This window comes from Rhinolophus ferrumequinum, chromosome 24 (assembly GCF_004115265.2).
Source record: "Rhinolophus ferrumequinum isolate MPI-CBG mRhiFer1 chromosome 24, mRhiFer1_v1.p, whole genome shotgun sequence".
Lineage (NCBI taxonomy): Eukaryota > Metazoa > Chordata > Mammalia > Chiroptera > Rhinolophidae > Rhinolophus > Rhinolophus ferrumequinum.
Genome location: NC_046307.1, coordinates 38,073,910 through 38,087,603, shown reverse-complemented (window position 1 = coordinate 38,087,603; position 13,694 = coordinate 38,073,910). Strand labels below are relative to the sequence as shown.

The following is a 13,694-nucleotide window of genomic DNA, read 5'->3' as shown; positions in this document are numbered from 1 at the left end:
AGTTTTCTGGCCCGGGACCCTGTTAGCTACCTGGAAGGCACGCATTGAAATGAATTTAGGTGGTGTCTTAACACCACCTGCTTTTCACATTCATTGAAGGAGAGAAGGGCCTAGAATCAAGGAGCAAGCAAGGTGTATGACCAGATCCCCAAGTAACTGTGGAAATGCTGGTTACTCTGATTTGAGGTGGCCCGGAAGAGAGAGGGTTGAGAAACAATACTGCCAATTGTATACCAGCGGCATCTGAAAAAGAATATGGTAGACAAAAGAATCAAATAAAAAAAACACCTATATTTAATTCTGTATACTTTGTACGTATTTTATATTGTATTAAATAAAAATGGGATTACTATGTAAGTCCTGATTTGTAGCCTTTATTCACATACTGTTTCTTGAACTTTTTCAGTACATTGTCACTTTCTTATGTGGTAAACTTCCGTCTGGGTCAATAAATACACTACTTCTAGAATATGATTTTTATTTGGTGGACGTGTAATATTTTGTCTTCTGCATAATTTGTAATTTGTTTAACCAGTCCCTACTGGTGGTTATTTTTCCCTTTGCTATTATGGCGGTGACATAATACGATGAATATCTGAGCTACATTTTTGGACTTGTTTTTGTTTTTTTTTCTTAGTATAATTTCCTATACATGAAATTGCTGAGTCAAACGAAATGCATTTTTTTCAAGTCTTGAATATTGAGGTTGCATAGAAGAGGTTGTACCAATTACATATCAATCAGCAGTATAGATGAATGACAAATATAAAGTTTGAAAATAAATCAGAGGAAATTGCTGCTTTAGGGAGTTTAATGTAAAAAAAAATGAAATGATCGGCAGTATACTTCAGGGAACAGTGTAGGGATTTGGAATCAGATAGAACTGCAAGTCTGCCACTTCTGACCTCTGACGAGTTATTTGATGTCTGTGGTCCTCACTCTCTTTCTCTGTAAAACTAAGGTACCTGTCTGGCCAGAGGTGGTGTGCGAGTTAATGAGCTCACCGTAACTGTACAATGTCTGGCACCTAGGTGGCACTCTGATAATACCAATTTGCACCCCCTCCCAGTTTACCCTTTTTTGTAAATTTTCTTTACGTTTATCATTTTCATTGAAAACTGGATTAAACTTCTAGTGTCGTGGTCTCCTCTATTCCTGAACGACATTCCTGATTGGACCACAGATGTTAACTGACAAAGGCTCAGATGTACTTAATTGGTGTTTAATTCTTTCCAGTCTCAGGATTTGTGGATCTTGGGTAAACCCCATTGGAATTGGGTTCAGACTGATCTGACCTGGAGCTTGCTGGGGGAATCTGTTCCTTTTTGGCAACTGAACCTCTCACTGGTCCTGGTACAACTGAGGACCCATGTGGCTATGCCGGAAATAGATTATTTTGTTACATCCTGTTCTCTGTCATGCTGCTTAGAATAGAGAATCTGCTTCCCCCTCATACATCTAAATCCTTCCCCTCTCCAGCTTCTGTAAGAGCTCTGAAAAGCCTTTTTGAATCATGGGTGGTAGTTGTAAAGTGGACGAGGATTTTTCCCTCTGGAATTACTCAGGAATAAGATGTTATTTTGATCTTCACTGCTGCTTCTGAGGGTTACTAGGTAACATAGTTTTCTAGGATCCAGCATTTTAACACATTTTAAACCACAGGTGTTTAAGATAGACTCGAAATTAATTCTTGACAAAAATTTGTTTTTATTTAAGTTGTCAAGTTACTATTTATGACTTATAACAACTTCTATAATTAAATACAATAAAGCATCACTTAAAATTACAGGAGGTAATATTAAAATATTACTATAAGTACTAGATGTTCATAGGAGAAAAATCAGAAAATACATATGAATAAAAATCTTTTAAAAATTACCCATTATCCTCTACCAAAGATAACTGCAAAGATCCATTTGAGTTTCCTTAGCTTATGGGTTCTGGTATCCTAGATAATCATTCATGATGGGATGATTGGACATTAAAAGTTGTGGTTTTCTTTTAAATAGTGGGGTTTAAGGAAAGTGGGCTGTGGCTTTGAGTCCTGATTCCACGACTGTTTTGCTTTGTTTGAATCTCTATAAATTGGCAGATAGCAAACTTCGGTTTTCCTCATTCTTATCCTTTTTTTCTCCTCCTTCCACTGCCTCCTTCTCTCTATGTCCTTTCTTCCTTTAACATATATTCTTGCTTGAAAATACTCTTATGGTGTATTATCTATAAATATATAGTTCTACAATACAGTTGCTAACAATTTAAATATTTTAACTTTTTTAGTTACATGTACATGGTTAGTGTCAAATTCTGTTAAAATAAAAACCATTATAAGGACAAGAAAGTCGTTTACACATTAAGTGAGTGGACCAGTATTCAGTTCTTTAAATGGCTTTGGAAAATGCCTTTAAATTGTGAATTAACTTTTTTTTACAACCTGATTACTATATTATGATTCTTGGTTTTAAAAACAAATTATTTTGGTGAGAGTTTGCTATTTTTTATAGGTTGCCATCAAACATTTTAACAGCAGAAGCCTAGGTTCGGAATCTTCTAAAAGCTTTGTGGCCCTGTTTTCATTACCACTGCTTGTTGCAAAACAAGTGTTGAGAATTCAAACACAACATGGTAGTCCATAATTTGGGTTCACTTTAAGGTTTGCTTTATTTGTTGTGAGGTGAGGACAGCCACCAACAGAAACCGAATGTATATTCCCTAGCTTTCACACCTAGGTTTAGAGAGCTCGAGTTAACACGGTCTGCTTGAGCCCACCTACTGGGTGATTCTTCTGAACCAAATCCCCACTCCTGGACAGAGATTCCCAGTGGAGAGGATGTTATCACCAAATGGTTACCATAAAATGGATCTTTTATTTGACTCCTGTATCTGATAGCCCCATTTCATTGTCATGGAGCTCTTTGTTGGATATCCTGTCAGTAGGGCATGGTGGAAAAAAGAACCTAGACTAGTGTGAAAATTGACTTTAGACATGTGCTTCCAAAGGTAAGTGCAGGCACTGTTTGTAGCCCATCTGAAAGAAATGTGCATTGGTTGTAAACCAAAAACAAGAGATTTGTAGGTTCTCTAAGAGACTTATCTTTCTCACTAATGTCGAAGAGAAAACATCCAGCCTAAGAGAAAGCTTATAAGAGTTTATTTGACCCAAACTGACAACAATTGCCAGGAAGCAAAATCTCAGTGGATTGAGAAAATGCTCCACAAATGGCGGTTTGCAGTTTATTTTATACATAGAATCAAAGAGAGGAGGGTTACATGAAATCCATTGGTGGTAGATTAAGGGGGTTGGAGAAAGCAAAGCAGGGAAATATCTGGGATTAAATAAAAGTAAATTGGAGAGACAGGTACTTATTTTACATAGGTGGGTACAGGACAGTTAATAGTTCACTTTTTACAGCACATAGAGATGGTAATTGGGTAACAAGAATAACAATGAGGGATTCTAGTTTCCTGCTCTGGTCCGGAAAAAGGGAGTACTGACATTCCAAGGGCATGTTATCCTAGATGCAAAAAGACAATAGACAGGCTCACTTAAGGTAGAGACTGACCTTTGTCAAGGAAGCTACAGGCTAAAGATGTGACTTCCCCACCATGGCCCACCTTAGTTAGGAATTTTTATGTCCACGCCATCATATGTGGTTATTTTCAGTCTTCTGAGTGTGTCAGGTTTAACCCGTGGGCCCTTTTCCGTCCACATGTCTCTTCAACGTGCTTCACTCCAGCTGCCAAGAGTCATTCCTCTGCTTAAGACATTTTAATAGTTGTCATCATTGCCTCTAGCAGTGGTTTGAATATTAAAGTTTTTGGTGTCTCATTTGAAGGAAGTAAAAGATTCAAGACACTCTTTATTTCACAATATCTATAAAAACACACATGGTTTTTGTGCTGCTTACTGCCTCTCTTTATCGTTGAGTTACTATTGAGCAGACTTCTTTTCTCTCTATTCTTGTATGTGGCAAACGCTCTCCACATGTTCTAGTAAACAGAGGATCTTTCTTTGATGCTGGCTTGAGTTGGCTTAGTGGTAAGCTTTACCCCTACTTCGTCAAAGCACCTCACGTCCACCCATGCCAGTGTGTTGCATGAACCACTGCTATCTCTTTGACAGATACTGTTGAAATGGGATATATGCTGAGTTTCAGAAAAGTGATCTTGTACACATTGATAAAGTATTGAACTGCACATCTGGTAAGGATTGGCTGTTTACTGGTGAGCTATATAGCACACAGTGTAAGAGCTGTCGTCCTGCAGGATGAAGTCCCAAGTTCAATAGAATGGTATGGGGGAGACCGTAATTTGGCTCCTCTCTCTCAGCTTTCCTCATCTCCCATTTAAATACTTGAGGGATGCTAAATTCATTGCACATCCTTGAATAAATAGGATATGCCATTTCTTTGCTCATTGGCTTTGCTTGTACTATTTATTCTGCCTGGAAGGGCTTTCTCTTTTTCCCTTGGCTACCTCCTACTCATCCTTTATGGCTTAGTTCAGGCATCCTCCTCCTTTGGGTGGGTTAAGTCTGTTTGCGCGTGCGTGCATTTACACACCACATTCTCTAGATTCCCTCCTGTGAGCTCCTGGACTAGAGAGAATGGAGAGAATGTCTTAATCGCTTTTCTACCTACAGATAGATAAAAGTTCAGATAAGTTTTTTGTTGAGTAGTATTTAAGCCACTCAATTCGGTTATCTCAAGCATGATGATAATTAGAAGAGGCTGGTAAAGATTCTGTGGGAAGCGGTTTAAAAAAAATTGTGGGATTAATAGAAAATCTATAATAAAGCATATTTCTAAATCAGGGTGACATTAGAGAGATGATTAGCATAAAATACCTCTTCGGGTAGCTTTGAGAAGAATTGCCTCTTTGAGAAGGAATCAGGGCAGGATATTCAAAATAATCCCATCTAGAAACAGACCCGAAGTTAACTTTTGTGAATTCTTCAAGCCAGCCAATCAGAAGACAAGGTGCCTGCGACCAGTTTTTTTCCTTTTGATTTGTGGTTCCTATGGCAATATGAAGACAGCCTAGGACATTTCTCTCCTACCTCTTTTAATAACTTTCTGCTTTTGAAAAATGTCAAAAGCTATTATTCTTCTTGTCTATACTGACTTACATGGTGTTTCTCAGCATGGTGGCCCTAATTTTGGTTTGTGATTATACAGTGGATATGACAAAATTAATGAATACTGCCAGTTCAATTGACTAATGTTATTTTTTTTGGCTATAGAACCTACAAATATAATCAGTCCAGTCGGGTGTTTGCTAATATTAAGACCCCGTCTGAATTATTTCCTGTTCTCTGTGAACAGTCGTAAATCAGAATACCGGTCATTACAAGTAGCTAAATATGACATTATAACGAACATTTCTTGGGGGTTTTCTACCCCTGAAGGGCCTCCCTTACGTATCCCCATTGCGATCTCCCTGGGTTTCTCTTGAGCTGGAGGCTGAAGTCTCAAAAGGAAAGAGGCTTAGTTTGTATTGTTAGCTTAATAAGTAGGTCAACAGTATCCGTTAAAAATGGTAAATATCCAAGGTATCGGGGTAAGTTCTTCAGATATATTTAACAATGAGATAGTGTTCCAGAAGTTTAAAGCTAGATGACTCTTAGCTCAGAGATAGAGACAGACAGACAGATAGAGAGACACAACAGTCTTGTGAATTTAGTCAATATGAAGAAATCTGCATTATTCAGTTAAAGAATGATGGATACTAGTTATTCCACAGTAGTCAACATGGGTTTCCAACTAGGTCCCTGAATTTAAAATTCAAGGACCAGTTACTCTGTTTTAACGCTCTTAGGTTGATAAATGTGGAACTTTTATTTTTATCCATTATTTTTAAATCAAATCAACGTCTTCTTGGTCCATTGGACCTGAGGGAAACCTTCTTTACACCAGAAGTATAGCCTTGCTTATTGAAAGATGGGTGTATTTCCTAGAGTGACTTTTTCTGTTGAGTAAAGACTTTTTCAGCATTACTGTTGGTCACTTAGCTTCAAGGTAATGGCGTGTGAAAGTAGGGCGGTTCTATACCTTTTATAAACACTGGCATCACTCTTTATATCCACAGTATCTGTCAGGGATATTACAAAGATAAAGTCTTGAAAATTAGACTTTCAAAGGGTCCTTTAAAAATGTCTTCCTGAATATACAAGTTCAGTATCAAGCTTTTAAAAACTTATAATAAATAGTTAATATTTTGAAATTAAGTTCTTAGAACTTAAGTTCTCAAAGTTTTCTTTATGTTGTTTTCCCTATTTTTTTAAGTATGGATTAGATTGTTAGGAAACCATGGGAGATCATCTCTTTTCTTCTTTGGGCTTCTATGTCTTCATTTGTAAAATCAGGGGTGGAAGTTTGCACTAAATGGTCTTCCAGTTCTCACAGTCTGTGATTCTTTGATTTATTGAATGTGAAAATTTGTGTTTTTTTTTTTTTTTTTTTCGTTTTTAAGTTTTGGATCACAAGTTATTAGCAGAATCTAATCAGGGTACAGTACTTTACACTTTCATGTTTTTTACCCTTTGAGGCAAATAAATACCTATTAAACCTTGCAGAGGGTACCTGTTTTTACTGAATAATTCAAAATTGATTTGCAGGTGAGCTTTGGTGTTAATTTGGTGTTAGTTGCGAATGCAAGTGTAATCCTTAAAACTCTGTTCTCAGATCTGAATAATTCTATGATGTGGATAGCTACAAAGATTCCAAAAAGGAATTGAAATTGAACTCAGGAGGTGTTGGGAGTTTATTTAAATCAAATAATCTGTGTAATCTATGTACACATATGTACTGTGCCTGGGCCTTTTCTCTGTCCATCTACTTCTGATAACATCCTGATGTGTTTTAATAAGCATTTGCTGGATATCTATGGATAAAGAGAGTTTGTTGTAGTGGGAAGTTTGCTTAGAGCCAGACAGGATTCACTTTAGTCCTAAATCTGCCATACTTAGCCCTTGTTCTCTTGCACCAGGGATGAGTTGCTGTTTCAACAAATCCAGCCCTCCTTTTCCGATCCTCGGTTTCCTCATCTGTAAAATGGAAATAATACTTGTCTTACAAGCGTTTTGTGAGGGTTTACTGTGTCAGCTGCCTAGCATACAAAAGAACTTGATAAATGGCAGCTGCTTTCATTATATTATACAGACATTTATTCAGCATCTTTTGTGGCACTCTGAAAGTGTTGAGGGTGACAAAATACGTGTGCCCGGAGTGTCATTGATACACTTATACTGTATTGGCTATGGTGAGCTTTGGAATAAAGGCACATATTGGAAATGTATGGCCCTTTCCTTGTTACCAGAAAGTGGCTTGGTTTTCATATTCCATTCGATTCCTCTGGTTTTGTATTCTTTAAGTGCCTTTTCTAAATAATCTCAGTACTCTAGTTAGTTACATTATAGGTGAGATGTAACTAAGCAAGTGGCAGGTGCTGGATAGGGACCCAGGTCTATCTGATTTCAAGCATAGCAGTCTTTGTCCATATTACACTTGGGGTGACCATAGCATTTATTTACCAAACCAGAACACTTTTGAGAGTGAAAATTATGCTGGGACAACAAGTGTAAACCTGGACTGTCCCAAGAAAATGAGGATATCTGACCATCCTACTTACAGCTAGGATAAACAAGTTTATGAGTTTGGGTCAAAGACGTCTGTATTTTGGTTAAACCCAAACACCACCTTCAGTTTTTTTTTGCGTGATTGTTGATTTTGCTGTAGCAAATTAATTGACCTTAGATCTGAAAAAGTACTTACTGCATACCATAAGTAATCTAATGGTTTTAAAATACTAGCCATAATGCATATGTTTATAGTTTACCGTTTTTCTTAATTCCCCGAAAACCAGCAAGCTTTTAAAAGAGAACGGGAATAGGTAAATTAAATAAGCGTTTAATTCTTGTTCATGTCAAGTGCACTTTGTAAACAAAGTCCAAAATGAAAACTATGGTATTTTTTTTTTCCTTTGGGAAGTTAGAGATGTGGATGACACTGAAAATCAGATAAGTTTTTAATCAGCTCTTTTTTATTTCCTGTATCTATCAATCTGTCTTTCTTGTTCCTTTTGCCTTGTGTCTCTAGGTCTCCTGGGATTTTATTTAGGGAAGTGCAAAACTACCCACATAGTGAAAATTCAGGTGCCTCTTTTTACAATGGAGGCATCATAGTCTTGTGGGACGTATGTGGATTTTAATAGCAGATAAACCACAGTTTGGAATTCTGGCCCTCCCCTCTGCTGCATGTCCTTGCAAATGACTGAAGCTCTGAGCCTCGGTTTCCTTACCCTGTGGTGTGGGAATTAGAGAACACAGTTAAAGCGCCTGGCACGTCCTTGGTGATGTATTGATGGCAATTATAATTATATGACAGAGACCAGAAACTGTTACTTTTATGAAGCTACAGGCACAGTCTCACCACGAATCTTGTTTTGCACCCAAACTTTCCCAGTTCCCTTTAGTGGGGATTTAATCATTCTCTCTGTTCCTCTTGATTCTGGTCACGGTGTCCAGAGGAATTAGTGGCTGACAGCAGAAACCTTTGACTAGGACAGAAAGTGGGGCCTCTCCCAAGGTGTGAGTAAGTCGGCTGTGACCACCGCCCCTGACCCCCAAACTGCCACGCGTGCTCCCCGCCCGACTAACATTCAAGTTGCCTGTGTGAAGGAGTGATTTGTTGCGGCCTCTAACTGCTTCTTCTCTTCCTTCCTTTTTGTCATCCTGCAGTGTTCTGTGCCAAGGTCTTTGTGGCTAGGCTGCGCCAACCTGGTAGAGAGCATGTGCGCACTGAGTTGCCTGCAGAGCATGCCCAGTGTCAGATGTCTCCAGGTGCCTCTCTTCTTTCTTGTTGTAAATGTGTTTTTTACGTATGCCATGAACATGTGTTGAAACTTGCAGTAGTGTGTTTAATCCAATGTTAAGTCTGCTAAATGTTCTGTGTAACCCTCTGCTTTCCTCCAGCCTGGGTGCCACACGGCGGAGTTTAGTACCCAGAGGGCCCCTTCTGAGCAGATGGGTCTTCGGCTGGGCCCTGTTCTGCGCCTCTTTTTCTGCTCCTGCTTTTTATTCTTTCCCCCCGACCTCGAAGTTGTGATTCTCACGTTTAACAGTTGTGCATGTGCCCAAAAAACCTTGACGTTTTCCATTTGGCTACTTTTAACAGTTCTTTGTTGAGTTGGGAGGGTTTTATAATTAAACTGGTGGTTTTTCTATTTGGAAACTCATCTTTTTGGCTTGCTTTCTCTCCCTCCTTCAACAAGGGAGCGGGGAGAGAAGCACTAATGGAATAAAGCCTCAAATTGAAGTTTATAAAGCTCACAGCTTTATGCTGCCAGTGACTGACTGTCAGTTTGGACCACTTCCCAAAGGCCAGATCTGACACCTGTCCTCTGGGTCCACCCAGTTTTCCAGGCCCCGGGCCGGCAGAGAATTCCACAGATAAAAGTAAAACTTTTGGGTGTGGGGGGTGGGGAAGGGTTGCTCAGAAAAAAAAAAAAATCTGTTAGCAGGAGTGCAGCTGGCCTGATCTCACTGGGACAGATTCTATGAGTGCCAAGGCAGAAAACATTGTGGCTTTATTGGGGAAGCTCTGTTTAGAGAAAGCATGTCTTTAATTAAGTATGGTTTCAGTGGCAGTATTCAGTTTTCATCACTGCATATCCCAGACAGTTTGATATATCTTGAAAAAGCATGATTAAATTCCCGGCATCCTGTCGAGACTGTAGTGTTTTAGGGAAACGCTAAAAATCCGGAAATGAGTTAGAGAGATATTGATGGCATGGGTGACGTGACTGTTCTCAAGGTTATCTTTCTATTCATGGTACAGTCTTCAAATGGAGCTGAGGAGCCAGGAAGGAGGACAATTTCCTTCTCATTGGAACTGTGCCTTTTATTTACTTGGTGGCAAACATTTTGAGTAGCATCGGTGTGGTGATTGATTCAAATTACGTTAGAGAATGGTGCTGGAATGTCACCAACACAGTTAACTAGAGAATGCATTCAGTATGAGATCCAGTTGTCTTAGCTTCTGTATAGAAAGGTGGGTTATAACTCTTAGGCTGCAGGGAGGCTCCCGTGTCATGTATATTTTATCTTTGGGAAGGCAGCTTCTCTGTATGCGATGTAACTGGAACAGAAATGGCCTTGAAGTGGCCGTCCTTGCACGTGCTCTCCTCGGTGCTAAACAATGGATATTTGCATATAGTCATAGTGCACGTATTTGTCTCTATTTTTCTGAAAAGGCTTCCTTGAATGTTACCGTTGCTTTTTAGTGGGCTGATCCAGTTCTCCCCAGAAATTTAAGGTGGGGAAGAACTATAGTTGTCACTGAGGTCTGCAAGTGCAGATTCTTTTTATTGCATTCAGTTAACAATAATTGACCAATGGAAGGCATCGTTCAATGTATTTCTGTAACAGTATTGTGAATTCTTGAGGTGGGGTGAGTGGGAGGAAGTGTGGGCTCCTACCTATCTGAAAATGGAAACCCAAATGTGTTCAAGGTTCGTTTTTGACTCATCTCTCCCAGGGAAAATAATTTAAGAGAGAAAATAGAAACTTTGTCTTGACTGGACCTTGACATAAGGTGAAATACTGAATGAAAGGCACTGAAATGTGAATGGAGCAAATGTTTATCGAGGTGTAGAGGGATTTTGTTTGCTTAGGTTTTTATTTTCTTCAGTGTATAGTTGAGAACACAGCACAGTAAAGTGACGTACGTACTCAGCAGGTTGGAAGGAGCGTATCATCACTGTGTAGTTCCATTTGTGAATGGAAAATGAACGTGTATTAATGAGCCCTCTTCTCTTACAGGTTGTACGTATTATTTCAACACCAGTGTTCCTCCTCTCTACCTCCAGGCTCCAACCTGTGCTAAAATTTAATGACTTAATTTGGGTTTGAGCTTTCCAAAAATGCCTGTTGCGTCTGTGCTGCCTCTTTGGTTTATCCCAAAGATGACTCTTGCTTGATATTGCCCGCCTCTCAGCAAGCCCATTGTAAGCGGGCCCCAGATGACAGGATCAGGCTCCCTGAAAAGCCTGGTTGGCTTCGCTTGGGCTCCTGAGCTGCGGGAAAGGTCCCCGTACAATGATCCCATTGGACCCTTGGACAGTTGTGACCTTAGGCAGTTCGCCTCTCCACGTGGCTGAATGAATGTATTTCCTGAAAAGCAGGAGTAAACGTGTAGGTACCTTTAGGCATAATGCAGTCCCCCTAGTTTTGACCATTTGTGAGAAGGGAAAAACCTTAAGAAGTAAAAATCATTTACTTCCAATAAAACTGTTAAAAAAATAAAAATCACTCACCACCAGCTGTGCTTGGTACTTCACATATATGTGAGTTTCTTGATAATCAGGTCAGGTGGGTGTTCTTACCCCATTTTTCAGCTGTGGAAACTGAGTCTCTCAGAGATGATATGTGTGATTAATACTTACATAGCTCTGAAGTGGTGTAATTGACATTTGAAACCCAGATTTGCCTGATTCCAAAATTGGTTTTCTTTCCTTTATACTGCAATGCTACTATTTCTAGAGTTTTCCATCTTAGTTTTGTTTGTGAAAACTTTACTATTAATATCTGGTATATAGCTTGTATAGTCATTATTTATTTGAAAATAAATAAAGAAATACCTGCCAGATATCTGTAGGGGGGAAAAAATTGCAGTCCTTTTGCCAAAATGAGCCCGCTGAATCTTAAAGCCAGTGAATGTCTTTTCTGCAGATTTAATTCCATGACTTTACTGAGCATGTGGTATGTACCAGGCCTATACTGGTGCTGGGCATATACAGACCTGTTCCTGCTCTCAAGGAGCCGATTGTAATAATCAGACCTTTTGAACAAAAATCCAGATTGAACCACATATGGAGAGAGAGAGAGAGAGAGAGAGAGAGAGAGAGAGAGAGAGAGAGAGAACACTCTGACGTTAGCCAAACCTATGTATGCTTTTAAAAAAATGTGAATGAATTTAAACGAGGATAACCCTTAGTATTTTTCAGAATAGTTCAACTGGAGTATCGATATCTGTGAACGAAGCTGAACTGAATAATATTTCAGTTGGTTCAGATATCTAGATTCAGCTGGTTGATGGTTACATCAGATAATCAAGAATTCAGACCACATAGAGAATTTGCTAGGACTCCAAATCTCCTATGGCACAAAAGTAATAAAAACATTAATAGTGTTTATCATTTATTTTCTACCTTCCGTATGTCGGGCTCTAGGCACAAAGTTATCTCATTTAATCCTTTATGGAGAAGTTATCTGTCATGCCTTTTTTTTGTGTGTGTGAAGTTGAATTGACTTGCCTAAGTTTACACTTTTATTTAAGTGGCAGAGCTGGGTAATGAACCGAGGTCTGGATAACTGCAAAGCCAGTGATTTTTGTCACCATGCTGTAGTGACATTAATTTGGCAACTGCCATTTTTAGGTTGAAACAAATTCCTTTATATTTTTAGTGTTAAAAGCTTAACGCTACCGTACCCGAATGCAGAGGTTCCGTGTACTGGCCGACCAATTTCTTGGGAATGCCATCTTCAAGCTCTCCACTGGGGAGAGTGTTAATAAGTTTTTTTTTAGACGGTAGGTAGGACTGGCTACTTGGAATGACAGCGGATCATGTGAGTAAGGTTTTAGTGCCTTCTGCCTAGCTCCGGTGGAATAGTGCTGGGCAGTGATACAACTTCTTGACAGCTGCCTTTCCAGTTTCTTTTCTTACTTTCGGTATGTACAGTGAGCCGCAGCGGTTTGAGAACTCTGGTGTTGGAACTTATCAGAGATACCAACATAAGAGGCTATTTTTTAGAGCAGGGAGGTAGCTTGGTAGAAAGAATCCTGGTTGCGGTGCATACAAACTTCAATTCTTGTCTTGTGCCTGCTGTTTCATAGCTCTGTAACAGTAGGCAAGTTACTTTACTTTCCCAAACCTCAGTTTCCTCATCCTTAAAAATGGAGGTGGTTTTTATCTACCTCCAGGGTTTTGTAGATGCAGATAACAGCCATCTCTCTTACTGATTGCCTACTGTTGAGGGGAAGAAAATCCATTTCTTTCATTGCTTGCTCCTGGTTCCCTATTCCAGAAGGAATTCCAGTCCTACAGTCTTCAATTCCAGGGGGGTAAGGATAAGAAAAAAGACTGTGCGTATGATTGATATGGTCCCTACTGTCAGATAATCTCCTTTTGTTCAGGGCCTGTCTCCTTTAGGTCAGACATGACTGTTCCAACTCACTGCCTTTGTCTCTTTTCTAACGACCATTGAAGAGTTCTCATTTCTTGTTGATTATCCTATTGCACCCGGGTGTTAATAACTTAGGGCTTGGAGTAACCTGTTGGGTTGTTCAGTGGTAGAGTCCATAGTACTTTGTGAACATTAAAAAAGCATTTTTTCTCTATAAGAAATTTTACAAAATACAATGCCCCCCCCCAAAGTAATCCATTGGTAATCTCACCACTCATCACCACTTAGAGAGACATTTTTGCTATTTTAGGGTCTGTCTTCTTTCTGCCTGTTGGGCAGGGAGGAATCCATCAAATTGTGCAGGTTTTCTCTGTTATTATGGTGATGATAATGATTATAACAGTGGTGTTTTAAATACTCCATAGAACCCCAGAGTTGACTCCAGAGTCACTAGAGAGGGCTTGGCATCCTGCCCCTCTTGCTTCTGCCTCGCCCAGAATAGCTCAGCATTTAT

The 13,694-nt window shown here is 39.4% G+C and overlaps 1 protein-coding gene across 9 annotated transcripts in view; it reads left to right on the top strand.

The window, feature by feature from the left end:
• FBXW11 (F-box and WD repeat domain containing 11) overlaps positions 1-13,694 on the top strand; it is a 102,119-nt gene that overhangs the window by 29,188 nt on the left and 59,237 nt on the right. For 6 of the 9 annotated variants that reach the window (XM_033096145.1, XM_033096142.1, XM_033096150.1 and 3 more), the window contains one exon: positions 8,735-8,836. The exons of the other annotated variants lie outside the window; for them this stretch is intronic. In XM_033096145.1, coding sequence (XP_032952036.1) covers positions 8,735-8,836 — 102 coding nt within the window. The remainder of the gene's footprint in view (positions 1-8,734; positions 8,837-13,694) is intronic. 9 annotated transcript variants of the gene reach the window in all.